General features: G+C 33.8%; 1 protein-coding gene across 1 annotated transcript in view; it reads right to left on the reverse strand.

Annotated features, from left to right (window-relative positions):
* TECRL (trans-2,3-enoyl-CoA reductase like) overlaps nucleotides 1–27,049 on the reverse strand; it is a 101,463-nt gene that overhangs the window by 40,641 nt on the left and 33,773 nt on the right. The window contains exon 3 of the mRNA XM_039248939.1: nucleotides 1,093–1,137. Within this exon, the coding sequence (XP_039104870.1) occupies nucleotides 1,093–1,137 (45 nt within the window). The remainder of the gene's footprint in view (nucleotides 1–1,092; nucleotides 1,138–27,049) is intronic.

Consider the following 27,049-nt stretch of genomic DNA (forward strand, 5'->3'; position numbering starts at 1 on the left):
AAGGTGCCCCTCTATGTTTTCCAAAGGGAGAGGAATATGTAGGGTCAAGAAAATATGCCTAAAACAGAAGCTGATGTCATCTGTATCATGCTTCAGCATATATCATGCTATGCTTCTGGCCCCTGAATTTCCTGTCCAAATTAATTTAAAAACAATAATCTTTCTTGGGCATTTCTTCTCCAAAATGGACCAGACTCTAGGGTATGTACCTAGACACGCATCAAAGCTGTTCTATAAAGGGTGTGGATGGTGGGAGCCAGAAATGGGAAGGAAAGGGCCAACTCTTCACCTTTCTGTAGAAATCCAATGATTTTAATAATTAGAAATTTAATTCTGTGATTTCAGAACATTATTAAGTATATTAATCAAGGTAGGAAGAGAGAACACATTTTAATTACCAGTTTGTATGACAGATTTATTATAGAAACCACAGTTCTTTACTATTCCCATATCCACACCATTTGCAATATGAGTTTAGGTACCTTCTATTAACTCTTGGTGTCTATTTCTCCACTCCCTTGAATATGGGTTAGCCTAGTCACTCAATTTAACTAACAGAATGTAGGGCAAGGATCATATGACACTTCCAAACCTGGGCCTCAACAACCCTTGAGTTCTTGTATTCATTTGTCTGCCCTGATTCCACCATGAGGACAAGCCCAAGATATTCCGTTGAAGCATGAGAAACTACATACACCAGAGAGGATTTGATTGGCTGATGTAAAGACCATCCTAGACCAGCCAGTCACCAAGAACCTACCAGCTGATGGCAGCTGCTTGAGTGAACCTACCCAAGTAAGGTCAAGTCTAGCTCAGCCCAGCACAACCACTAAGCTTAAATAAATGTTTGCTCTTTTGCCAATAAAAAGCAATGTTTACTATTTTCTTTAGTTTTAGTGGTGTCATTTGTGCAAGGAAACCATAAAAGACTAAATTTGTATGATGTCATTGCTAACAGTACAAGTATACTGACACATATATTTTGGCAGGAAATATGCCTGCCATTTAATAAGTGATAAATAAATATTAGCTATTGATGACAGAAATGGGATTCCAAATTTAAAAAATAGATCAATAAAACTTGATTCTGACCTCGTTCTAGTTGCAGGCCAACTCGAGAAGGGTACCACTTTGGACCTATTCAATGAAAAGTAATAGCATTCAATGAAAAGTTATCAGCACAAATATCAACACATTTTAACATCTAATGGCTTCTTTGGATAAATACTTAGAGTGCAATCTCTGGGTCTTAGGGTAGTTCTATTTTTAAGTTTTTGAGGAACCTTCATACTCTTCTTCAGGGTAGCTGTATCACTTTGCATTCCCACCAGCAGTGCAAGAGGGTTCCCATTTCTCCACATCCTCAGCAACACCTGTTATTTCTTGTGTTGTTAATTTAGCCATTCTGAGTGGTGTGAGGTGGTATGTCATTGTGGTTCGATTTGCATTTCCCTCATGATGAGTGATGTTGAACATCTTTTCATGTGCCTGTTAGCCATCTAGATGTCTTCTTTGGAAAAATGTCTATTCATGTCTTCTGACCATTTTTCAATTGGATTACCCATTTTTTGTGTTTTGACTTTGATAATTTCTTTATATGTTTTGAATACTAACCCTCTATCAGATATGTCACTTGCAAATATCTTCTCCCATTCTATTGGTTTCCTTTCAGTTTTGTTGATTGTTTTCTTCCCTGTGGAGCTTTTTATTTTGAGGAAGTCCCAATAGTTTATTATTGCATTTGTTTCTTTTGCCTCAGAAGACATACCTAGAAAGAACTTGCTACAGCTAATGTCAAAGAGGTCAGTGCCTGTATCCTCCTCAGATTTTCATGGTTTCAGGTATCACATTTAGGTCTCTCACTCTATGGTCCAGCAATTGTACCACTAGGTATTTACCCAAAGTATACAAAAGTACTAATTCAAAGGGATACATGCACCCTGATACATATAAGAGCATTGTCTACACAAATCAGATTATGGAAACAGCCCAAGTTTCATCAGTCCATCAACTGATGAATAGATAAAGAAGTAGTATGGGTGTGTGTCTATGTGTGTGTGTGTCTATGTGCATATGTGTGTGTGTGTATGTGCACGCATGTGTGTGCGCAATGGAATATTACTCAACCATAAAAAGAATTAAAATTTTCCATTTGTGATGATGTGGAAGGAGCTAGACAGCATCATATTAAGCAAAGTAAGTCAGTCAGAGAAAAACAAATACCATATAACTTCACTCCTATGTAGAATTTAACAAACAAAACAAATAATCATAAGGGAAAATAAAGGGAGGCATACCACAAAACAGACTTTTAACTATAAATAACAAACTGATGGTTACCAGAGAGGAGGTGGGAGGAGGGATGAGTTAAATAGGCAATGAGGATTAAGGAATGTACTCATAGTGATGAGTACCAGGTGTTGTATGGAAGTGTTGACTCACTAAATTGTACACATCAGTCTAATATTACACTGTATGCTAGTTAAATGGGATTTAAATGAAATTTTTAAAAATGAATAATGCAATTAAAAATGGGCAGAAGATATGAATGGACATCACCCTCTCCTCCAAGAAAGCTAATAGTTTCTATTGGAAGACAGATTCGATCTTAGGGAGTGCATAAAGAAGTTATCCAGCGTCATAAATGGAGATAGTAGTTAATCTTGCAGTGTGCTGATGAGCAGTAGTGGATAGTTCTGGAAGAAAGCATGATATGAGCTTTATGGGTGGTAATTTTCTGTGTTTCAGTTTAAAGAACTGGCTACACAGATGTGTTCAATTTGTGGACATGTACAAAGATATATGACATAGAATTTGTGCACTTTAAGTAAGTTATTCTTCAACAAAATGCTTCAGCATTTTCATTTGACACTTCATTTGACATTGAAGAACTGTGATCTCATTCAATGTTTTTTTCTTAAATATTGACACCTGAAATTGGGTTATTTTCTTTATCAAGAGTAAAATATGTATTTTTTATTCATATAGAATAATATGTATTTTTACCTTTTAATAATAATGGGCATAGTTATCATAACAGTACATGATTTTAATTTAGTATCTTCTACTACTGTTAGGAATAAATACGTAGTTTATTAAAGAATTCTAGCTGGATAAGGAAATCAAAGCATACTTACTATACACAGCCACAATGGAAAAATTGGTCCATAATTACTATAATATAATTATTTTCTCTTAAAATGAATTCTCTGTTATCATTTCAAAGTTTATATTGAAAATTTAATTCTTAACTTCAGTATCCAATGTTAAGCAAATTAACATGATTTATAATAAATAATAGAAGAGTACTGCCAAAGGAACATTCCACACTGCTCTTTTGTTTTCAAAACATTATTCTTTAGGGTGACAGTAAGAGTGATGATAATATGACATAACTAGACCATTCCAATAAATTCTCTCTAAATTTACTGCAAAAGCCAACTCACACATATACATTATCATGAACAACTAATTCATATGTCAAAAATTATCTCACATTTAAAATTATTTAGAATTATATTTTAAAAAATTTAGTTATAGCATGACAAATAAGCAGGCAAAAAATTTAACTTTGACATTTGATTTTTAATTAGAAAATATGCAGATAAAGACACTTTCTTTTTCTGTTTTTGTATCTATTAATATATTATTTATATAGCATTTGTTGTTCTGGAATGTATGTTAACATTGTTGAAAAATATTTTTAAAATATTTACTTGTATTACTCATAGTGAAAATCTGCTGTCAAAGAAGATATGATGCAAATGTATACAGCAGAGGCTTCTGTAATTTTAATTGAGTTTCCAATATAGGTATTGGAGAAAATACAAACCTAATGGGAATCCATTTATATTGAACATCAGTCATTACGGACTTATATTGTGTGAACATAAACTGTCAATTTCTGTCCATTTTAATAATATTTACATGAAACATTGCTTTCAATAGCACTTCATAATGCCTCCTAACGTGGAAATGCAAAATATCATTCGAAGCGCATAGATCTGTCTATGATCTACATGAGAGAATACTGGCTGGATGCACAAAGATACATCAGAGAAGTTAGAAGCTATAAACATTTTAAGGGAAATCCATGTCCTCTCAACTCTTTCAGCATTCATAAACTATAAAACTAATTATGAAATAAACTTGGCATTTACAGGGTATGAGCTTTGAACATTGCACCCTACTGAAAAAGTTATTTTAACTGTCTATATAAGTCTTTATGTTAGTTTCAGCCATCTTTTCAAAGGGCAAAGCATACATTTGTTGAAATGTTCTGTGCTTATTGGGGTGAGGTGGAACAGATTCAAAGAATGTCAGAAAAAGACAGTTTATAAATGTAAATTATAAGGAACATATGTTGCATAAGGATTTTTAGCATGGATGGATAGTGTAAAACCTTATTTATGATGTATTAGTACTTTAAGGATACACAACTGCTTACAGATGAATTACAACAACATAAGAGATCTAATGCATCTGCATGTCTAAAATTATCAAGGTAATGAACTCCATTTGTGTAAATTTTTTTCATATTTCAACCATGACTCGCAGTTCTTTATTGATAATTGAAAGTGTTTATATCACTAAGGAATAATATTCTATATGAGTAATATATATAATTCAATATATCTGTAGTTCAATATGTAATTCAAATATACTTATTTTAATAAGGTAGTATCTTCAAAACTACTGGTTGTGACCCATTAGAAAATTGAAAAATAGAATTAGTATTATTCTTAGCATTACATAAAGAAATAGGATAGGATAGAATAGAATAGAATAGAATAGAATAATAGAAAAAGTAGAGATGGTTCATCATGACATTGGGTGCAATATATATGGAATAAATTCTAAATGGTTAAGTATTATTTCTTGAACTTTTGTTCAATATTTTAAAGTATGTAAATACATTATATGTTATAAGACAAATAAACATTTCACATTCTGAATCATAGTCAAAAAGTTTTGAACCCATGAATCTAAAAGATTTAATTTCCTAAATTAATTTCTATTTGTATAGAGCTTTCACATAAAAATAAAAACTAGTTATTCAATTAAATCTCATAAGATTAAACGGATTCAAAGCATTTGATTACTTTACTTCTTCAAAAAGTAAAAAGTGTGAGAGGGGAAGAGTCTGAGATAGCCCACTGACAGAATGGAGCCTCTCTTTCTGCTCCTCCCCCACTTGTTAATGCTCTCTCTCTCTCTATCTCTGTCTCTTTCTCTAAAAATAAATAAATAAACTTTAAAAAGAGAGAAATCAAATGTATCACCAACTCATTCTTGGTAATAAAAAATTATGGTCTAAGCCAATTAGAACAGGGAGAAGAGAGAATTAGTCATTTGGAATACGGACAAGAGGAAATAACTCACAAAGTAAAAACATGAAAGGATTAAGTAAATATGAAAAGCAGATTAAAAGAATAGGGGCTATGGAACACCTGGGTGGCTCAGTCAGTTAAGTGTCCTACTTTGGTTCAGGTCATGATCTCAGGGTTTGTAAGTTTGAGTCCTACATCAGGCTCTGTGCTAACAGCTCAGAGCCTAGAACCTTCTTTGGATTCTGTATCTCCCTCTCTCTCTGACTCTTCCCCTCTCAAACTCTGTCCCTCTCTCCCTCAAAATAAATAAACATTTAAAAAAATAAAAAGAAAGAATAGGGGATAAAACTGAACAATATATTAGGCATGTGCAAGCATAAGCAAAACACTTTGTAAATTACAGTGGTAAACTATATATTCTTTCCTATACATCTTATTGAGGACAACTAGAAAATTATGAAAAAATATTTTATCAAAATATCCACAGAGTAATTAAGATAATGAAGAACTATGAAGCCAAGCTCTGGCATAAAGGGAAGCCCAGAAAGCTGAGTCCAGCAACTGGAGAAGCATTCCCCAAAGGATATCTGCTTGTACTGGAAGAGAGAGGTGAGCAGGACTTTCCACAGACTTACAAATGTAAGGTGACAGAAAAGCAGACTTTATGCACAACTGAAAAGTAGAAACCCTGGTGAAAGCTCAATATTTCAATTGGTATTGTAAGATAAGGGCAAATCAGAAATAAACCAGTTCCTATAGGAAATGAAGTTAAATTTTGAATCATCTCAATTCCTGTTTGGATTCAAGTGACCTGTACTCTCCAAGGTCCAGCTCTCCTACCCAAGAAAGTAAACAATAAATCATCTCTGGAGGCAGATAATTTCATCCAGAGTCTTTTATTATCTTTACTTATTTTCATATTTTTCCATATTTAATATGGCAATTAGAATGATAGCAGACTTCCAAATAGTAACAATAAAAGGTATTGGACAAAACTTTTGAATGGAGTATCTAGTGAAGTAAACATAAAATAAGGAGTATTACGGTAAGAAATCATACACTCTGTAGACCCTTTCTGTCTGTTAGTAGTTAAACATCTAAAGGATCAACTTTCAAAAAAATAAATAAGTTCCAAGACTAAGAGATGAGATAAACTAAATAATATTCAGTACAGGAACTGGCATAAACATGGATAATTCTATACAAAATAGCAAAAATATCTATATAACTCATTTACATAAAAAGCAAGGATAACAGTCATAATAGTGTATATGCATATGCAGAAAAAAATACTGTTCAACAATAATTACAAAATGAAAACACTCTTTGGGCTTAAACCATTCTAAATACCTTGGATTATTTTAGAAGAATATAGGAATACTGATCAATCTCAGATTTTGACAAAAGGATTTTTAAAATTCTGAATAGTTTATTAGTAAAATTCCATATTTCTATTAAGCCAAAGTTTTTCTTAATAACTTCCACATATATTACTTTATCTGGTACCCAAAGTATACAACTTTTTTCTTTTCCTATCAGGCAAAAGATGTGCTCTGATTGCAAAGTTCTCATATGTACAATTTTAATTATAAAATTTTAATATATATATATAATATGATACCTGTAAAATTAAAGTACAGAACGTGTCAACCAAGGAATGGAATGCTAAATAGGAAACATGATGTCATGACAGAATGCCCTGAACACTGCATTGTCACTTTGTTTCTAATGTTTTATTATTTAGTACTGCCATAGTCTTTCCAAACATAACAATCCTATAAGCAAGCCTGAACAAGGCAGACACATGAATTCTGCTTCCTTTTTTTTTTTATAAGAAATAAGCATCAAGTATATTGTACAAATCTCTTATGTACCAAAATACTGGCTGTTGATTTACTACTGTTCAGTTGTATTTGTTAAAAATGATCCATTCAGTATAGTACTTGACTGAAACTAAATGGGCCATTCTCTTCCTTGTAAACCATTTCTTTGTAGTCTTTGAAATGCCACCCACATAATAAAGTGAGCAAGTTAAAACAGAATCAAGGAAGCCAGTAAGATATGAAATGTCCAATAGTGTTTATATATCTGAAAAATAATAGAACCATTTCCTATCTCACCCCAACAACAACAAAAAGTTTTAACACGAAAACCAGCACCAATCAATGCATATAATTTTGCTGACCTTGAAAAGAAAATGCATCTGCTAAAGAATTTGCTATTACAGAGTGCTCAAATAAGGAAGACAGAGTGCTATCACACTGTATAATCAGCAATCACAAAGCAAGACTCCTTCAGGAAAACAGACATAGTTCTAAAAATGAAAAATATAAAAGTTGCATAAAAAATATTCAGGATTATAAAATAAAAGAGAGCCTGAAAGCAAGAGGCATAAAGTAACAAGCCACTTTCACAGTAAATGCAAGACATAAAAGACGAATAACATGAGGCATGGAGAACACACAGAGTATAACTAGACTGATTCTGTATCCTCAATGGCTTAAATTTATAACCAGTTTGTTCAGCAAATTACCCACTTTACTTCTAAGAAACTACCAGCATTGATCATCATGCTTATATTCCCGCTTACATTAGACACCATCAACTGTCAAGTCTTTTCAGAATATCTACCAACACAGTGATACTTCTCCCAATTTTGCTTTGTAAAACCACTAATTAAACCTGATTGTCCACTTCTCCATGCCTTCTAAATACTTCCCCAAAGTACTTTAGGGCAGTCCTAGTCTGTAAACGGCAAAGCCTTCTAAATGATCAACGTTTGCTCAAAAAATTCTCTCCATCTTCTTACTTTAATAGAAAACTTATCTGCCTATTTTTAACTAGTATTTATTCTTTACATTAAACTCCTCCAATTGTGGGCATGAACATGCACTCGGAATCTTCCGTGCTTTAAATGTTGTTTTCAAAAACTTTTCTCCATTCTCTTTGTGGATTTCATATGTTCAGACTTAACTATCAAATTTTATTTCTTCTTGCTGCCATCTATGATGGACTGGTCTTTCCACTTAAAACATTCATGGAGAACAAACTCTCCACCACTATTTAGTTATCATTGTTGGTGATTATAACTTTAAACTCAAGTATTCTTTGATTCTTCAAGTATTTTTCAACAATTATCATACTATTATTATTTCTCCCACATATTCATTCCGTTCTAGGCTCAATCCGAGAGTCCATAGCTATAATCATACCCTAATCAATGATCTACTACTTTGCACTACTTTTCCTCTCTCTCACTACCTGGCAAACACTAAACCCTGAATTATTTAATTCTCTGTGTCTAAATCTCAGTTTCTGGATGATTCCTGTACAGAGAGAATCTCCCTGCACTATCCAATGGAGAAGATCCCAGTATTATTTCCCAGTTAATGTTTTTCATTACCCTGTTTTTATCTTCCTATCTAAAATTATTTTATGCACTCTTAAAGATGCTTAGTATACATGTTTCTTTGTTGGTATACTACCTCCATGAGAACAGACAGAAGTGATCATTTTTATTACCATTGTATATTCATTGATTAGAAGATTGCCAGGCACAGAGGAATGTGTGATTTTATAGGATTTGAATAAATATATGGCCTCTTATCAAAATTGGTAGAAGTTATGTATGCATATTCAATCAAATGTGAAATTAGTTATTATATAATAAATAATTTTTCCTACATAAAAAAATGAGTATTCAATTGCTAGTTAACTGTAAAGTGAACAGTCACTGTCTGGACTTAACTCCTGGTACTATGACCTACTAGCGTCTTATTTATCCTAGGCAAGTTAACTAAGTGAGTTTTATTGTTCTCATCTGTTAAACAAAAAGATTTAAAGAAATAGAAATATAATAAAAATATCTAATAGGGATGTTGTGAGTGTTAAATGAGATAATGTTTGCAAAGTACCACAAACTATTAAAAACTAACTTAAAATATGTTACTAACTTTCATTTTTTTTGAGGGAGAGAGAGAGACAGAGAGAGAAAGAGAGAGAGAGAGAAAACGTTAAGTAGTCTCCATGTCTAGCACAGAGTCAGATGTGGATCTCGAACTCACCACCTTGAGATCATGAACTGAGCCAAAATCAAGAGTCAGACACTTAACTGAGCCACCTAAGCACCCCCAAAATGTGTTAACTTTAATTTTAAAATTTTAAATGTTTATTTATTTTTGAGACAGAGAGAGAGAGAGACTGGGGAAGGGGTAGAGAGAGAGAGAGAGACACAGAATCCAAAGCAGGCTCCAGGCTGAGCTGTCAGCACAGAGCCCCATACAGAGCTCAAACCCATAAACCACGAGATCGTGACCTGAGCCAAAGTTGGACCCTCAACCGACTGCAGAACCCATGGTGCTCCGTGTTAACTTTAATTTGGAAAGAAAACAACATAAAACCTTGTAGTCATTTGCACAGATACAAGATTTTCTGCTAACAAATGATACTTGCATTCTTAGAACACCTTTTCTGCAAAATCATACCCTGAAATAACAAGTATGAAAAGTACTTAGGACCAGGGTATTAAAATCTGTACAACTCTGTATTGTGATTACTAGGAAAAATCAGTAATGATCATAATAAAAATATCAGTACATGTGAAATGGTGTTTTAAGTAAATAAATAATGGAAATATGAGACTTTATTTATTTTAATAAAGTAAAATAAAAGTTGATGGAATTGTATATGAGAAATATTTGCAAGAGCTGAAGAATAATGATAAAGAGGAAATAGACAATACTTGCTTTTAAGGCAGAGCTTATGGGCAAATTGAATCAGGTAAGAAATAGATATTGTGATATTGTATCTATTTGTCTACAACGCAATGTGTTCATGTTACATACTCTGCATTTAACTGTCATTGCTTGTTGGTTTGAAATGATACTATGTTCAGAAAAAAATGTGTATGAACAATTATAAATTGCACATTAGGCTAATATTGTCCTAAACTGATTAGTGTCACAGAAATAAATATAAAAAGTAAACAATCAAGTAGAAATAATCTTATGGTCAAAACATAGTTGTTATTTAACAGGAACAATCCCCAGAAAACATTCCCCACCCACCCTTCAAATTAACTATTAAATAACATTTTTCTTTGCTGCCACCAAGAAACATACCCACACATATACATATAGAGTATGAGAAAATTAGAGGGCCTTATGTGCCATGAGAAGCTTGAAGTTGATGCTGAAAGCATTAGGGTAGTAGGGATAAGATACTAGAGCAGATCAGTGTGTGAGAAGATGTATCTAAAACCATAATTGATATCTAAAATAAAATTTACAAAGACTTGTACTGTGGCTATGAGAAGGTAATGTGAAAATTTCAGATATACTAATGGTACAGAATTGGTATTTGTCTTTAGTAGCAGTCAACTATTTAATATCAGAGACCCCTTTCAGAAAACTGCATTTTAACACCCAATCCAAGGATTTTAATACATATAATATGGCTGTATGTACACATACCTACACAGTCGCACATACCTGTATACATACACAAATAATTGCTCATATTATTGAAATATACCATTTTTTTTAGGGTTAGGCAAGTTTACATTAACTTGCCATTTCCCAAACTCAGTAGCTTCAAATATAAACAGAATGAATGCGTGGGATGAATATGGTTTCTCATTATCAAATTGTGGCAAATACTGAGAAGTCCAAAAAACAATTTTCAGCAGAGTCAGATAAACAGTTCAGAAGTTTAAAATCTTTTATAATAATAAACTCTGGGCATTTTAATAGCATTTTTACATTGCAAAATAATTCAGTATGAACTACATTGATTATATATTGTTCCAAGAGTTACTTCATTTCAGTCTTCATGAATTCTTGGATAAAAAACTAGAATATTTCCAGATTGAATCTATTCCCTCAGCTTTATATGTCAAAATTCTAATGAATATCATGAAGTCTCTACAAAAAATATAAGATACTGAGATGCTACACTGGTTGTTTATTACAGAGTTGAAGTTCTGAGAAAGAGAGTTTTCATTTCATTCATTTATTAGTGTTAATTTCTAAAGCATGGGAGTTGTTGAGACCACAAACAGAAGAGGAAAAAATGTAGAATTAAAAGGCAAGAATGCTGAAGACGGAATCGAAGCAATGCCAGCTTTTAAGAAACCAAACAATGATGAGAAGTTCTCAAAAAAGTCTGAGAATGAGGGGTCACAAAGAAGGCAAAAAAATATATATCTTAGAATCAAGTGGACAGAATTAGAATCAAACCAAAGGAGTCAAACAGAACGGTGTACCAAGTCAAGTCAAATGAGAGTTCAGGTTACACATGACCGAAAATGATCCACTGCCCTAGCAAAAGGGAAACTGCCAGTGACCTTAGGAAGGTCTTTGGCATATGGACAAAGGAGACCGTGGTTTGAAGTGAGTGCTGAGTGATGGAAAAAGGAAGAGTGATGGAATTGCTATAAGTGGTTTGTAAGTTAGCAAATTATTGACAAAATAATTTTTAGGCAGCATTTGAAGATACAGAAAAAAGTAAAGACTTAGAGTAAATCTAGGGGCGTCTGGGTGGTTCAGTCAGTTAAGCGTCTGACTTCAGCTCAGGTCATAATCTCATGATCTCTTGATCTCCTGAGTTCAAGCCCCATATCGGGCTCTGTGCTGACAGCTCAGAGCCTGGAACCTCCTTCAGATTCTGTGTCTCCCACTCTCTCTGCCCCTTCTCTGCCCCTCATGCTATATCTCCCTCTCTCAAAAATAAACATTTTTAAGAATTTTTAAAGAGTAAATCTAAGGATTTGAAGAGAGAATTGCCTAGAAGACCTAAAAGTCTATTATGGATTAACTTATAAGAGAGCAGTTTAGATGCAGTATGGAATAGTTTTAAGCTAGAGAGTGATATGGATCAAATAATAAAAGAGTAGTTTAAATAATATATAAAATAAACTTTAAGCTCGATGATAAATCACAAGAAAGATAGTGTTCTAGAGACTATATCTCTCTGAGCCCAGAAACTGGGAGTCCTAGAGTAAAAGAGTGAGATATTTAAAATGGTACATGGCCAAGTGATTTGTTTAGTTTCAAACTGAATTTTAATGTCAAATCTCATGGTGTGGATAAGCCATAAGTAGCTAAAACAGAGTGGAAGTGAAAATTCCAGGAAAAGCAAGTAGCTTTGAAATTATCATATTGAGGGGCTCTTGGGTGGCTCATTCAGTTAAGCGTCCAACTTTGGTTCAGGTCATGATCTCTCGGTTCGTGGGTTTGAGCCCCACATTGGGTTCTGTCCTGACAGCTCAGAGCCTGGAGCCTGTTTCAGATTCTGCGTCACCCTCTCTCTCTGCCCCTCCCCCACTTGTGCTCTGTCTCTCTCTGTCTCAAAATTAAATAAAACCAAAAAAAATCTTTTTAAAAAGAAATTATCACATTGGATTATTATCATTTTAGATGTAACTTTCAATATAATGCTGGGGCTTAAAATGAAGGGGAAATCTAATAGCCAGAATTTATTAGATCTCTCAAAGAAAATAGAGAAAGGGTAGGTAAGTAAAAAACAAAGAAGAATAAAGATAATATATTAGAATGACATGAATTTTAAAATAGGTAGAGATTTCATGTGAGAGAATACTTTATGACTTAAATTTTAAAAGTATACTAGATAAATGATGTACTGTGGATTGTGACAAAGTATATGGATTTCACTTGATTAACATTTGGTTAACCTCAAAATGATACTTAGAATGTCTATCTAAAATATTCTTTGTATACTAACTCTTTTACTTTGGACTTTTAAGATTATTTAGGTACATTTTGGAAACTATAAACATTAAGCTTTTAGACTCAAAGATGAGGGAATTAGTATATTTAATAGTTAAGAACATAAATCTATAATGAGTTTTGACATGTTAATCCAAAAATATTTGTAATATAGATGTTGTTTGGAGTTTCTGAAAATTATTTTTCTACACTAAGTAATATTAGCCATAAAGATTGCTTTTTTTTCATATGGATGCATTGAATAATTTTCAGAAAATTATCAGATCATCTCTATACTTTCTCAGTTCTATACCAGAAAAAGTAAATATTTTAACTATATATATATATTTTATATGTCGTATCACATAATCACACACACATGAGATATATACATACATATATATAAATATTAAAATGCACGAAGTACATTTGTACTACATGCTACCACCCTATTATCACTTAGATGACACTATGACTGAAAGCTTTAATAAATAGATTTATCTGGGAATATTTTATTCTAACCTGTTTAAAGAAAGAACTAGTATTCATTAAAGTAACTGGTAGAAAGTGGAGACTGCCATGCAGGGTCAATATTGTCATATCATCAGAATGTCTTAATTTATTTTCTTGTTTTTTATTCTTTCTAAACAGGCATTGCATTTAATTCCAAGACGTAGTATTCTTACTTATTATTTAACCCTTTGCTGAGGCAAAAATGTGCACATATCCAGGCTTTAGTTTTACCAAAAGGTATTTAATATTTTTGGCTAAAAACATTAAACATCAGACCATGGGGAAGAATAGAGCTGCTAGAATGTTGTAGGTATAATACTTATCACTGAAAAAATTGATTTTAGGAGGCATCCAAAAGTAATCCTAAAGTAGCATGAGATGCTAGAGAATTGGCCTAAAAGAAAGCAACCAATTTGTGAAAAAGACTAAAATCTCCATGCATTCCTAGAAAATGCTACTTTAACCTGTCTACGTTTGGATTTACTATGTTCTGGTAACTTTTTATTTATTTATTTTCTTTTTTTTAAAGGAAAACTAAATGTTGCATGCTTTTGGCAATTGATATAATAAACTGTAATGGTCTGCAAATAAATAAATGTTGCCTTTAAAAAGTAATTACTGAAAAATGAAATATAAAGATATTTTAGAAATGTTTGGATTATAATATATACAAAACACCATGTCTTTGAATTCAAATTTATGGACCCTAAATAATACATAAAAGAGGGATCAAGAAGTTAACTAACCAAAATTATCGATGAAAGAATGGAGATTTCATGATACAAAATAAGTTACCAAAAAAAAAAGTTTTAATGTAGAAATAATTCCTAATATTTAGGTATCATTTTGTAAAACACTGAAGAAAATAATAAAAATAAATCAGAGAGAAAATAGCTATACAGTTTCACTAACAATAAAATAAGATCAGAATTTAAAATCATAAATATAAAATATAATTAAAATGGTGAGAATTCTGTAGTCCTTCCCCTCTACCAGGATAAAATACAGATATTAAAAAAATTATGTGAAAAATAGAACTATAACTTACAAGTATTTGAACAAAGCATAAATCAATATTTCCAAAGATTAGAGGATGAAATGATAGTTATAAATAGGCCATAAAACATAAAATGAATAATTGATTAATTTGGATCTATAAAATTGACTTTATTCTACCAAAAATGGGGAAAAGTGTCTGTTACCTATATACTAATTCATAAAGATCTTCTAGATTATTGAGATAGCAAAAACATCCCAGTAGACAAAGATATGGGTGAACACTATGAACAGTCAATTTCCAGAAAAAAATACATAAAAATCTCAAATGAGAGTATGAAAAAATTAATTTACTAGTGACTCAACAAATGAAATCTAATGCTAAATGATCTTTTCCTCACATCAATTATCAAAACTTATTAACTTATTAATATCCAGTATTATTTAGGAAAGGGAAGAAAGACTCTGAAGTACTCTTTTAAATATATAAATTAGGAGAGAAAATTTGTAATATGTACATGTTAAGATTTCAAAGAAACGTATTGTCTATAACAGCATTATTTATATTCTTACAAATACACCTAAAGGAGTTTAAAAATATGAATTACTCTGGTCAATAAGTAACTTGCTGCATTGTACCTATTAAATGTTCACTAAATATTTTTCAACATTCAACAAATAGTGTCGAATAAATAAGCTTAATCTTTCTTTATTATAGAAGCAGTTAGAATGTGTATCCAGAAAATGTGTGTTACACATCCACACAAAAAATATATCTCCAGTAATATTTATCATGTAGGTCAATATATATTTACACTAAAGTATTTTTAGAAAAAATATTGATAGAAGAAGTTATTAAAGAACAGTTTATAAGATATGTGAAATTGTTGGGGCACCTGGGTGGCCCAGTCAATTATGTGTGTGACTCTTGATTTTAGCTCAGGTCATGATCTCATGGTTCATGAGATCAAGCCCTGAGTCGAGCTATGTACTGATAGCACACAGCCTGCTTGAGATTCTCTCTCCCTCTCTTCCCTCCACTCACTGTCTCAAGCTCTCTCTCTCTCTTAAAATAAATAAATAAGCTTAAAAAAATATGTGAAATTGTGTATACAGGCATAGAAAAGCATCTCTAGCCTTTAATAAAAATGTTTATATTAGGAAGCTAATGCTTTATTCTCTGTGAGTTTTTGCATTTTTGGAAATTTATCTTGTATGTTTATTATTTTATTATACCTAAAAGTGAAGCTATTGTAATCATGCTAAAATAATCTCATTTATTGAATCTGATGCTTTGCCAACAAAATACATACAAATCAAACAAAAAGTCATTCATGAAAATGAGACATAGGCACATTAATATCTTTGGGATTATAAAAACATTGTAGTATATTTTAGCAATCCAAATTTAACATGGAGATTATATTTTCAAGAGATTTGTAATAGGATCCTATGATCTTTGAATATGATCTATTTTATGAAAGTTGAAAAATGAAAGATATTTTTAAACCAACTAGACAGGTGCCAATATATCTAAGAATAACCAGTTTTAGCCATGTCCTTGTAATGATGAAGTGTCATTAATAAAGCATTTTAAAAGCTCATGTGCTATTTTCAGATCATTTACATAAAATTCTATGGAATGAACTGTGATGCATCCCATGTCTCTGAAAATTTCCTTAAGGAACAAAATCTCAGAAATGAGAAGACTAATACTGCAAGAGTAAGCTATGTCTTAATAGATTCCCTTGCTTTTAAAAAAAAAAAAATTTAGTGTTTATTTATTTTTGAAAGAGAGAGAGTGTGAGCAGTGGAGGAGCAAAGAGAGAGAGAGACAGAATCCAAAGCAGGCTCCTGGCTCCAAGTTGTCAACACAGAGCCTGATGCGGGGCTCGAATTCATGAACTGTAAGATCATGACCTGAGCCGAAGTTGGACGCTTAACCCGCTGAGCCACGTAGGTGCCCTTATTCCCTTGATTTTTTTTTTTTATATTACTCTTCTGTAATCCTGCTAATGATTGCAATTTAACCAAAACAGCAGCAAAAAAATTTTAGGGGGGCCTGGGTGGCTCAGTTGGTTAAGCGTCCAACTTCGGCTCAGGTCAGATCGCACGGTTCGTGGGTTCCAGCCCGGCATCAGGCTCTGTGCTGACAGGTCACAGCCTGGAGCCTGTTTCAGGTTCTGTCTCCCTCTTTCTCTGCTCCTCCCCCACTTATGCTCTGTCTCTCTCTTTCTCAAAAATAAATAAACTATAAAAAATTTTTTTTTAATTTTTAGAGAAAGAAAGGAAAAGAAAAAAAAAGAAAAAGAATATTGCTTGTGCATTAAAGTTTGTGAGATGATCTTTGACTTTGTACCAGTGGCTTTTGTGCTGTGTGTGCTTTCTTGTTTTGTATTATGGAGAACATTCCCTTATACAGTATGTTAAGCAGTCTAGATATTTCAATGACCCAATATCTATCTCCTTTTGAATTTAAATTTCCTCACACATACTCACATATTCAAATATAAATTGGAAATCATTTCCTATAGATTGGCTACCTATTCTGATATTTGGTGAATCTATAATATAGGCATTTGCTCAAGTTCCAATATTGCTAACTCAACTATTTTAATGGTTGCATATTATAAAACAAAACCATTTCATAATATCAGGCTTTGGGAATATCAGCATGTAATGAAAGATGAATCAAAATAGTCCTGACATTGCATAGCAATACACAGGTTTAACTGTTGTGCCATAATGAGAAGCAAAACAATTTACAGACAGGATTATACCTCATGCATTTTAGGAATTGTATTAGTCATGACAGTTGTATTACGTGAACCTGGCCATCCCTTCCTCACACTTAGATCAAGATTCTGCAACAGTAATACATCACATAGGTAAATTGAATCTCCAACATTTATGTGACTTTCTGATGATATTAGGTATACAGCAATGATAATTTGACTAGCATTTTAAAGTAGTCACAGTAAGAAGAGCTCTATTTTCAATACCTGGGATAATAATATGTGCCAGTGGTTTATACCGTGATTTGAAGTGAAATCACAAAGAAAATAGAGCTTAAGTAAAAAAAAAAAAAAAAAAAAAAAACTTAAGTACATACAGCAAGGGCAGATAGAGAAAACAAAATTGTATTATTCTATATACTATTAGCTGAATTTCATAAGATAAAACATTAATGATCATAAGAAATCATGTTTTGAACAATATATTACCACACTTTCTGATTCAGAGTACCTATATGTACTATAATAGAATAGATGTGAGGTGTTTCGTTTCAAAATGTTTCCATCTCAAAATGTTTTCAGCTCTTAATATATTGGTAGATGATACATTTCTTAAGTTTCTTTTTTTATCTCAACTTGCCACTTTAAGAGCATATGAATCATCAATTTCTCTAAAATTTCAAGATTAGGAAAGCAATCTTCTTTCAGCCTTACTTTTTTTTAAAGATTTGATATTTCTCCCTATTAACAATATGTAAGTTGTTTAACTATTTTGAAATATATTTTAAAAAGAGAAAGTTAGATATATCCTGTCAACTACTTTTAAGAATCAAGAGAGCATCTATGGTCACACAAAGTAACCTTTAGTAACATTATGTAAAATAAAATTTTAACTATTTTTAACTAATGAATTCAACATAAAACAATTCTGGAAAGTCATTCAATTTGTGTATATGGTTGTGTATATGTTTGTGTATGTACACTTAGTGTTTTGGTATGCCCAAAAACCATGAGGGCTAGCTATGAATATTATCTTTAGTAGTATAGCATAGTACCTGATCATTTAACTTGATTAATGTTGAATTAAATAATTTTTGCTACTCAGGTGGCAAAAAAAAATTTTTTAAAGATAAAAGTGAAAATACAAAAAAATTTAAACTATTATTTTGTGAGGTAATCATATAGAAACTCATAAAACATTTTCTGGGCAACAAAATTTTTAATTATCAAATATTTGTCTTCATATTATAACAATTATCTCTTCACTGAAGGAAAATTAACATTATGTGGGATAACATTGTTAAATGATGTATTCAGCATGGTAAATAAAAAGGTATTTTGAAAATCCTGCTAAATATTTAATGGGTTAAATATGAGTCATAATTATTTACCTCTTTCCTGAAATATTTTGTATGAGGCTCATCAAGGATGCAGTTAGCTAACAGATTTTTTTTTTTTTTTTTTTTTTTTTGGTTTCTAGCTAGGTGGACCCATATAATCTATTTTTTGTGTACAACTGGCAAATTTTTTAGAAGTTCTTCAGTGACAGAACATCAATATGAACAGCATTTATTAACTTATATCAATCTTGAAATCTACATGTATTATGAAAACAATGGTGATATTTCTCCCCCTCTGGCAAAAGGTCTTAATGGACTTTGGTGATTAGATTTCTAGAAGGGAAATAGCCACTAAATTCCCATAGCTTCCCCAAAATGCAACTTTAACTGTTAACCAAGACTGAATAATCTGCCAAATCACTCCATTTCTTTATTTAAAAGATTGATAAGGCTCATAATTTCTGTTGCTGAAGAAACTATTAGAGAAAGAATGTTAGCTACTTCTAGAGTTAGTAGTGGAGAGCTATTTTAAGAAAAACATTCTGCCACTTCTTCCCTTGGTTACATTTATCATTTTTCTAGCTTCTTTCATTGAGAGATCAGAGAATTCTACAGCCTTGTCTAGAGGCTCCTTCAGATTGCTCCTTCAGATTGCTCCTTCAGAGAATTCTCATTATTCTGTACTATACGTCATAAATCCTTCTACTGTGTTATCTTTGTTTTCAGTTATTCTCCTTGAACCTTTCAAAGTTTACCATTGTTTATATCCCCCCAGCCTTTTGGCAAAGAATTATATGCATTTCAACTGTCACAATAAATTATATATTCCTTCATGTGGCTGAAACTACAATTGGTCTGCTACTTCCATTGTTCTTTCTCTTGCTTCTCCCCCTGCCTCTCCCTCCCCAGGCCCTGTCTAGGAGCTGTAGATTATAAACATCTTTGAAACTTGGGGTATTACCAACGAATAGATAACACACAGGTCATGGAGGAAATGACTTGGGTTTTTTGTTTTGTTTTGTTTTGTTTTGTTTTCAGAAACTTCTTTTATGACACAGAGTGAGTGAACAAATTATACTTCAATTGGTTGTCATTCACTTTTTACTTCAATTCATATACTACTAATTCTTAGATCAATCTCACAGGAGAAAATTCCATTAACAATTATAAACCATATTTGCATTCATTCCTCTTACTCATATTAATGGTTGTTTTTAATTTCATAGTTGATCTTACAGTGTCACGTAACATTACAAGGTGATTTCAGTTTTATAACCAATTGTGAACTATACTTAGACTTATAGAAATATTATTCATTATATAATTTCTAAAACAAACTCTTGAATTAGTTCCCTATTTGCAAAGGAGGACTAATGATAGCATTTCTGAAGTAAAAATAAACACATATTATTTGAATTTTTGCCTAAAAATAATTTAAAATGTGACTCAGTAAAATAGAAGTAATGGGGTTAGTGATTTAAATATAGGTTACAGAGTCATATTTTCTGAGTTTGAATTCCATCTCTGTCACTTATTAACTATGTGACCACAGGCAAGCTATCTAATCTCTTAAAAAGACTTTTATTTGTAAAATGAGAATCAGAATACTATAAGATGATCATAAATTGCTGTATTTTTAAATATTTGCTGCTCAGAAATATCTTAGAATATTAATAACAAAGAGTGATTATTTCATAAAACTTAACTATATTTATTTTTCTTAATATGAATGTTAATGCAAGGTGACTAAAGTAGGACATCCAAAGATATGATAAACCACAATATTTAATAGCAACAGCTCAACAGTGACATCGGCTATAATGATTTCAACTTAAAAAAAAGGAGAAAGAGAATAAGAAAAATAAAGGATTCTCATAAAGAACAAAAAGTAGTTTATGTTTTGATAATTTAGAAATTTTTAAACATAAAATGATTATTCAAAGTAATATAGAGAGAGATGAGCAAACATGAGGGAAGGAATAGGGATTCTCTGCCTAACATACAATTTAAACTTACTGAACAATTTTTTTAAGGGATTCCAATGTCCAAGAAACAAAGATAAATAATGTTATAATCATTGACAGAAAGCATGAAATTTAACAAAGAGACATTCATTTAAAGAAGAAGTAGAGGTTTTAAGTATCAAGGGATAGTTATGTGGAGAAAAAATCTTACAGGTTTTGGAAATAGATTTTCCAATAAAAATAGATTTTAGCACCCCAGGGATGTTAAGGAAAGCTAAGAGAATTATGTTTTTGAGGAGTAATGTTTGAAGACAACAGGTTACTAATAATTAGAGACACCTAGATTTGAGGAAAGAAGAGAGAAAAATTAACAAGACAAATGTCACAAATAAAAAGGTTTTCTTTTAATTTCCATTGCCTTTCATGGCTTCCTCCAATTTTCTTAAGCATAATTATGTATCAGTTTTGACGAATATGTTACTAGTCCACACAAAATAAATGAGTGGAAAAATTCCATAGAATACCATACTAATTTACTGGCAGTATTATTTCTGATGGTTTCCTTTATTTAGTCTTTAAGCATCTATTTTGAGGTTTGCACCCAATTCAACATGTGTCTGGGTTATGGAGGGTGTTCCTCAAAACCAACAAGCTAAACCACCATGATGTCTTACAATTTTACTAAATTCTGACGCTACCTACCTGGAGATATCAACAGATGCCTCAGGTTAAGGACTCAGTCCTCCAAGACTGCCCTTCCATCGTTTCAGACACGGGTTGCAAATCCATGCTGTTACCCATGCTTCTGACCAACTGCCTATAAAACAAAAGTTCCCAGGCCCTCCTCCTCAGGTTTAATTAATTTGTTAGAGCTGCTAACACAACTCAGACCAACGTTTTACTTACTAGATCACCAGTTTATTATGGAAGGATATAATTCAGGAACAGCCAGAGGACAGAGACACATAAAGCAAGGATGGGGAAATGTCTCTGAGTTTCCGTGCTTTCTCTGAGAGCACTACGGTCCCTGAATCTCCAGATGTCCAACAACCCAGAAGCTCCTTGAACCCAGTCTGTTGGCTGTTGACAAAAGATTCACACTCTAGACCCAATCCCCTCCCCAGAGGCCTGGGGGTAAAGCTGAAAATTCCTGGCAATAAGCCACCATCCTTAGGTGTGGTCCAAAGGTTAACTTATTAACATTACAAAAGAGGAATTACATTATTGCTTTAATTCCTTGGGATATTCCAAGAGTTTTAGGAGCTCTGTGCCAAAAACTGGGAGGAAAACGAAATATATATTTCTTATTATGAAACAAAATATCACTCATCCTAAATTATTTTGGTAATTTCAAAAGAAACATGATCTAGAAACACTAAAAAGCATTTACTACTTGAAATTTTCTTAAAAAAAAGAAAAATATTAAAACTTTAGTCTCAAAGATTTAAAATATTTATGATGAATTATCTAGAAAGAAACTATTCATCAAGAATTTGTACATATACTCACGTGAATCAAAATTTTACATGGTTATTCTTGTCAGTTGTGTACAAACTTTGATGTAAGCTTTGAAAATATAATTTTGAATGTAACTTTAAAAGCATTTAGGGAAGGTTATGTGATTTGTTACTACATAAAGATTGGATCTCATTTAGGGGAGGAGGCAAGATGGCAGGAAAGTAGGAAGTTCTGTACATTTCACTCGCCCCCATCTCTCAAACGAAGGCCTAAGCCATAGGAGCCCTTACAGAATCCAAGAGTTTGGGAGGAAAAGGAGACAGAGTCTGCTGAGAAAACTTTATAGCGTGAGTGCGAACTGGGGAAGATAAAATCGGGCTAGGACTGGAGACACAAAAGGAGGGGGGAATCCCCCTTTGCAGGGAGCCGCGGTGAGTCTAGGGGAAAAAAGAGTGGCCGAAACTGCTCAAGACACTGTCCCTGTCGCTGGAGAAGAGAAAAACCTCCGCTCAGGACACAGAGGGATCCAGTTTCCTGCTATCCAGCTGACCCTAGGCGGGACGCACGCGTCCCAGGCAACCCTGGATGAAATTGCTCCTCTCTCGCCAGCTCTACCTGGAGGGGATGCGAGCTACACCTGAAGCCAGGCTGTTGTGCTTCTGGCTCGGCTGGACCCCCAGGGGGGAAGCGAGAGGCTTGAAACTGCTCTGAGGGACTTGTCTGCGAGTTTATATTTCAGGTGATGGGACACAGAAGGACACGGTTGCCTGTTGTCCAGCTGACCCTAGGCGAGACACACTGGTCCCAGGCGACCCCAGCTGAAACTGCTCCTCACTTGCCTGCCCTACCTGGAGGGGACGCGAGCAGCAGCTTCCTGCTCAATACCCAGGGGGAAGGCAAGAGGCTTAAAATTGCTCTGAGGACTCGCCTGCGAGTTTATATTCCGGGCAATATCAACAGGGCACGTGGACAGAGATCTACAAACGAGGCCTGGGTTGGTATATAGAGCACGGACCACCTTGGCTATGTCCCACACACAGGGAGATCACACCCAAAAGAGTGAGTTGCAATGCTTGGTTCGAGAAGGGACTGGGGCGCCGTCACTTTTCTCCCCACAACCATCAAGGCAAGACCCCCACAGGACACACTGGACCAAACCATGCCTATCCCTGCTAGAGAGCTGCCCTCTTCTACTTCTTCTTCTTCTATTTTTGTTTTTTTTTTTTAACCAGAGCCAGGGCAAGACCAACATGGATGCAATGCCCTGATTAATTCTGGTCACTGGCTTGCTTAAACAGTCACATTTAATTCATTCTGTAGATGTAAATTCTACACCTCTCCACCACTACCTTTTTGTCTCTTTCTCTCTGGAGCAATCAGACTATACAGTTTCTCTGAGTAGCATTATCATCATTTCTTTCGCCTCCTATCCAACCATATTCACCTCTCTCTCTCTTTGAAATAAGCCTCTTAGTCTATCTGCCTGCTCATTTCATTTCCAATGCCACTTCCTCATGCCCAGTCATTGCTCTCTTTGTGTATGTTCTTCCATCAACACGGCATATACCCACCTCTTTCTGTGTAGCTGGGAATTATGATTCTATCTTTTAGACTGTCCTTTGTCTATCAGGTTTTTTCTTTTTCCTTTTTTCATCTTTTATTCTCTTTATGTATATTTATTTTTAATATTCCTCTTCCCTCCTTCCTCTTTTGTCTTGTTTTTCTTTTTTTCTTTGTATTTGCCCCTTCCTTTTTCCTTTTTCTTTTTCCCTTTCGGTTTGCATGTTTGCTGGATTTGTCTGTGCGTTTGTGTGCCTCTGTTTCCTGTGTGTTTGTCTGTTTTCTTTTCCAGGGCTACCTCAAGAAACAAGCCAATGTACACAATGTACACATAGTGGAGAGTACAAAATACCACTATGAGGAGGAAAATAAAATAACCAAGGTCTCAACAAGAGAGACCAAGAGACACCATTCAAAGAACACTTTCTGAATGGACAGGCCCTGGACAGTCAAAGAGCCTTCTTGGGTACAACAGCACTCACAGGTGCAGAGTGCATAACAAGCTTTTAAAATTAACAAGAGATAGAAAGCTAACTAAAATGATGAAATGGAAGAACTCTCCTCCAAAGAAACTCAAGGAAGAATTCACAGCTAAAGAACTGCTCAAAACAGATATAAGCAACATAACTGAACAAGAATTTAGAAAAATAGTCATAAAATTAATCGCTGGGCTTGAAAAAGGCATGGAAGACATCAGAGAAACTATTGCTACAAAGACTATAGAGCTTAAAAATAGTCGTGATGAATTAAAAAATGCTATAAGTGAGATGCAAAATAAAATGGAGGCGTCCAATGCACGGATTGAAGAAGCAGAAAGGAGAATAAGTGATTTAAAAGACACAATTATAGAAAAAGAGGAAGCTGAGAAAAAGAGAGATAAACTGATACAGGAACACAAAAGGGGAGTTTGAGAGCTCAGCAATACAATTGGAATAATATCCATATCATAGGAATTCCAGAAGAGGAAGAGAGAGGGAAAGGTGCTAAAGGAGTCCTTGAACAAATTATAGCAGAGAACTTCCCCAATCTGGGGAAGGAAACAGACGTTGAAATCCTAGAGACACAAGAAGTCCCCTCAGATGTAACTTGAATCGATCTTCACTATCATAGTGAAACTGGCAACATATAAGGACAAAGAGAGAATTATGAAAGCAGCCAGGGATAAAAGGGCCCAAACATACAAAGGGAAACCTATCAGAGTGGTGACAGACCTATCTACTGAAACTTGGTAGGTCAAAAAGGAATGACAGGAATTCTTCAATGTGATGAACAGAAAAAATATGCAGCCAAGAATCCTCAATCCAGCAAGCCTGTCATTCAGAATAGAATGAGAGATAAAAGTCTTTCCAAATAACCAAAAATTGAAAGAATTCGTCACCACTAAACCAGCCCACAAGAAATCCTGAAGGGAACTCTCCGAGGGAAATCTTGCACAGAACGCAAGATATCAGAGAGACCACCACAAGCATGAATCCCATAAAAGACATGATGACTCTAAACCCATATTTTTCAATAATAAAACTGAATGTAAATGGACTAAATGCTCCAATTAAAAGACATGGGGTAGGGTAGCAGAATGGATAAAAAACCAAAATCCATCTATTTGCTGTCTACAAGAAACTCATTTTAGACAGAAGGACACCTTCAGATTGAAAGTAAGGGGATGGGGAAATATCTATCATGCTACTGGAAGTCAAAAGAAAGCTGGAGTAGCTATACTTATATCAGACAAACTGGACTTTAAAGTAAAGGCAGTAACAAGGGATGAAGAAGGGCATTATGTAATAATTACAGGGTCTATGCATCAGGAAGAGCTAACAATTATAAATGTCTCCGCACCACATATGAAAGCACCTAAATATATAAAACAATTAATCACAAACAGAAACACTCTTATCGATAAGAATGTGCTAATAGCAGGGGGATTTAATACTCCACTTACAGCAATGGATAGAAAAACTAGACAGAAAATCACTAAAGACACAATGGACTTGTATGACACATTGGACCAGATGAATTTGACAGATATATTTAGAACTCCACATCCTGAGGCCATGGAATTCACTTTCTTCTCAAGTGCTCATGGCATTCTCAAGATAATCACATACTGGGACATAAAGCAGCCCTCAATAAGTATAAAAGAATTGAGATTATACCAGGCACACTTTCAGATCACAATGCTATGAAACTTGAAATCAATCACAGGAAGAAGTCTGGAAAGCCTCCAAATACATGGAGGTTAAACACCCTACTAAAGAACGAATGGGACAATCAGGCAATTAGAGAAGAAATTTAAAAGTATATGGAAACAAATGAAAATGAAAACACAACAATCCAAAGGATGTAGTAAAGGCAGTCCTAAGAGGAAAGTACATTGCACACCAGGCCTATTTCAAGAAATTAGAGAAAGGACAAGTACAAAATCTAACAGTGCACCTAAAGGAACTAGAGGGAGAGCAATAAGAGCACCCCAAACCGAGTAGGAGAAGAGAAATAATAAAAATCAGGGCAGAAATAAACAACATAGAAACCAAAAGAAATAGTTGAGCAGATCAATGAAACCAAGAGTTCATTTTTTGAAAAAATAAACAAAATTGACAAACCTCTAGCCAGGCTTCTCAAAAAGAAGAGAGCACTCAAATAGACAAAATCATGATTGAAAATGGACTTATTACAAGGAACCCCAGAAGCAATTATCAGGGAATACAATGAAAAATTATATGCCCAAATTGGACAACATAGAAGAAATGGACAAATTCCTAATCACACACTCACTACCAAAATTCACATGGGAAGTGATAGAAAATCTGAACAGACCCATAACTAGTGTGGAAACCAAATCCGTTATCAAAAACCTCCCAACAAATAAGAGCTCTGAGCCAGATAGCTTCCCTGGGGAATTCTACCAGACATTTAAAACAGAATTAATAGCCATTTTTTTCAAGCTATTCCAAAAAATGGAAATCGAAGGAAAAGAGACCTAGCAAAAGAAGAGAACTACAGGCCAATATCTTTGATGAATACAGATGCAAAAATCCTCAAGAAGATACTTGCAAATTGAATCCAACAACACATAAAAAGAATCCAAGATCCACCAAGATCAAGTGGGATTCATCCCTGGGTTACAGGGCTTATTCAGTATTCACAAATCAACCAATATGATTCATCACATCAACAAAAGAAAAAATTAAAAGCCATATGATCCTGTCGATAAATGCAAAAAAAGCATTTGACAAAATACAGACAACATCCCTTCTTAATAAAGACCTTCAAGGGGCGCCTGGGTGGCTTAGTCGGTTAAGTGTCCGACTTTCGCTTAGGTCATGATCTCGCGGTTCGTGGGTTCGGGCCCCGCGTCGGGCTCTGTGCTGACTGCCAGCTCAGAGCCTGGAGCCTGTTTCAGTCTGTGATTCCCTCTCTCTCTGACCC

This window comes from Hyaena hyaena, unplaced genomic scaffold (genome assembly GCF_003009895.1).
Source record: "Hyaena hyaena isolate Hyena2069 unplaced genomic scaffold, ASM300989v1 scaffold_324, whole genome shotgun sequence".
In the NCBI taxonomy this organism is placed as follows: Eukaryota; Metazoa; Chordata; class Mammalia; order Carnivora; family Hyaenidae; genus Hyaena; species Hyaena hyaena.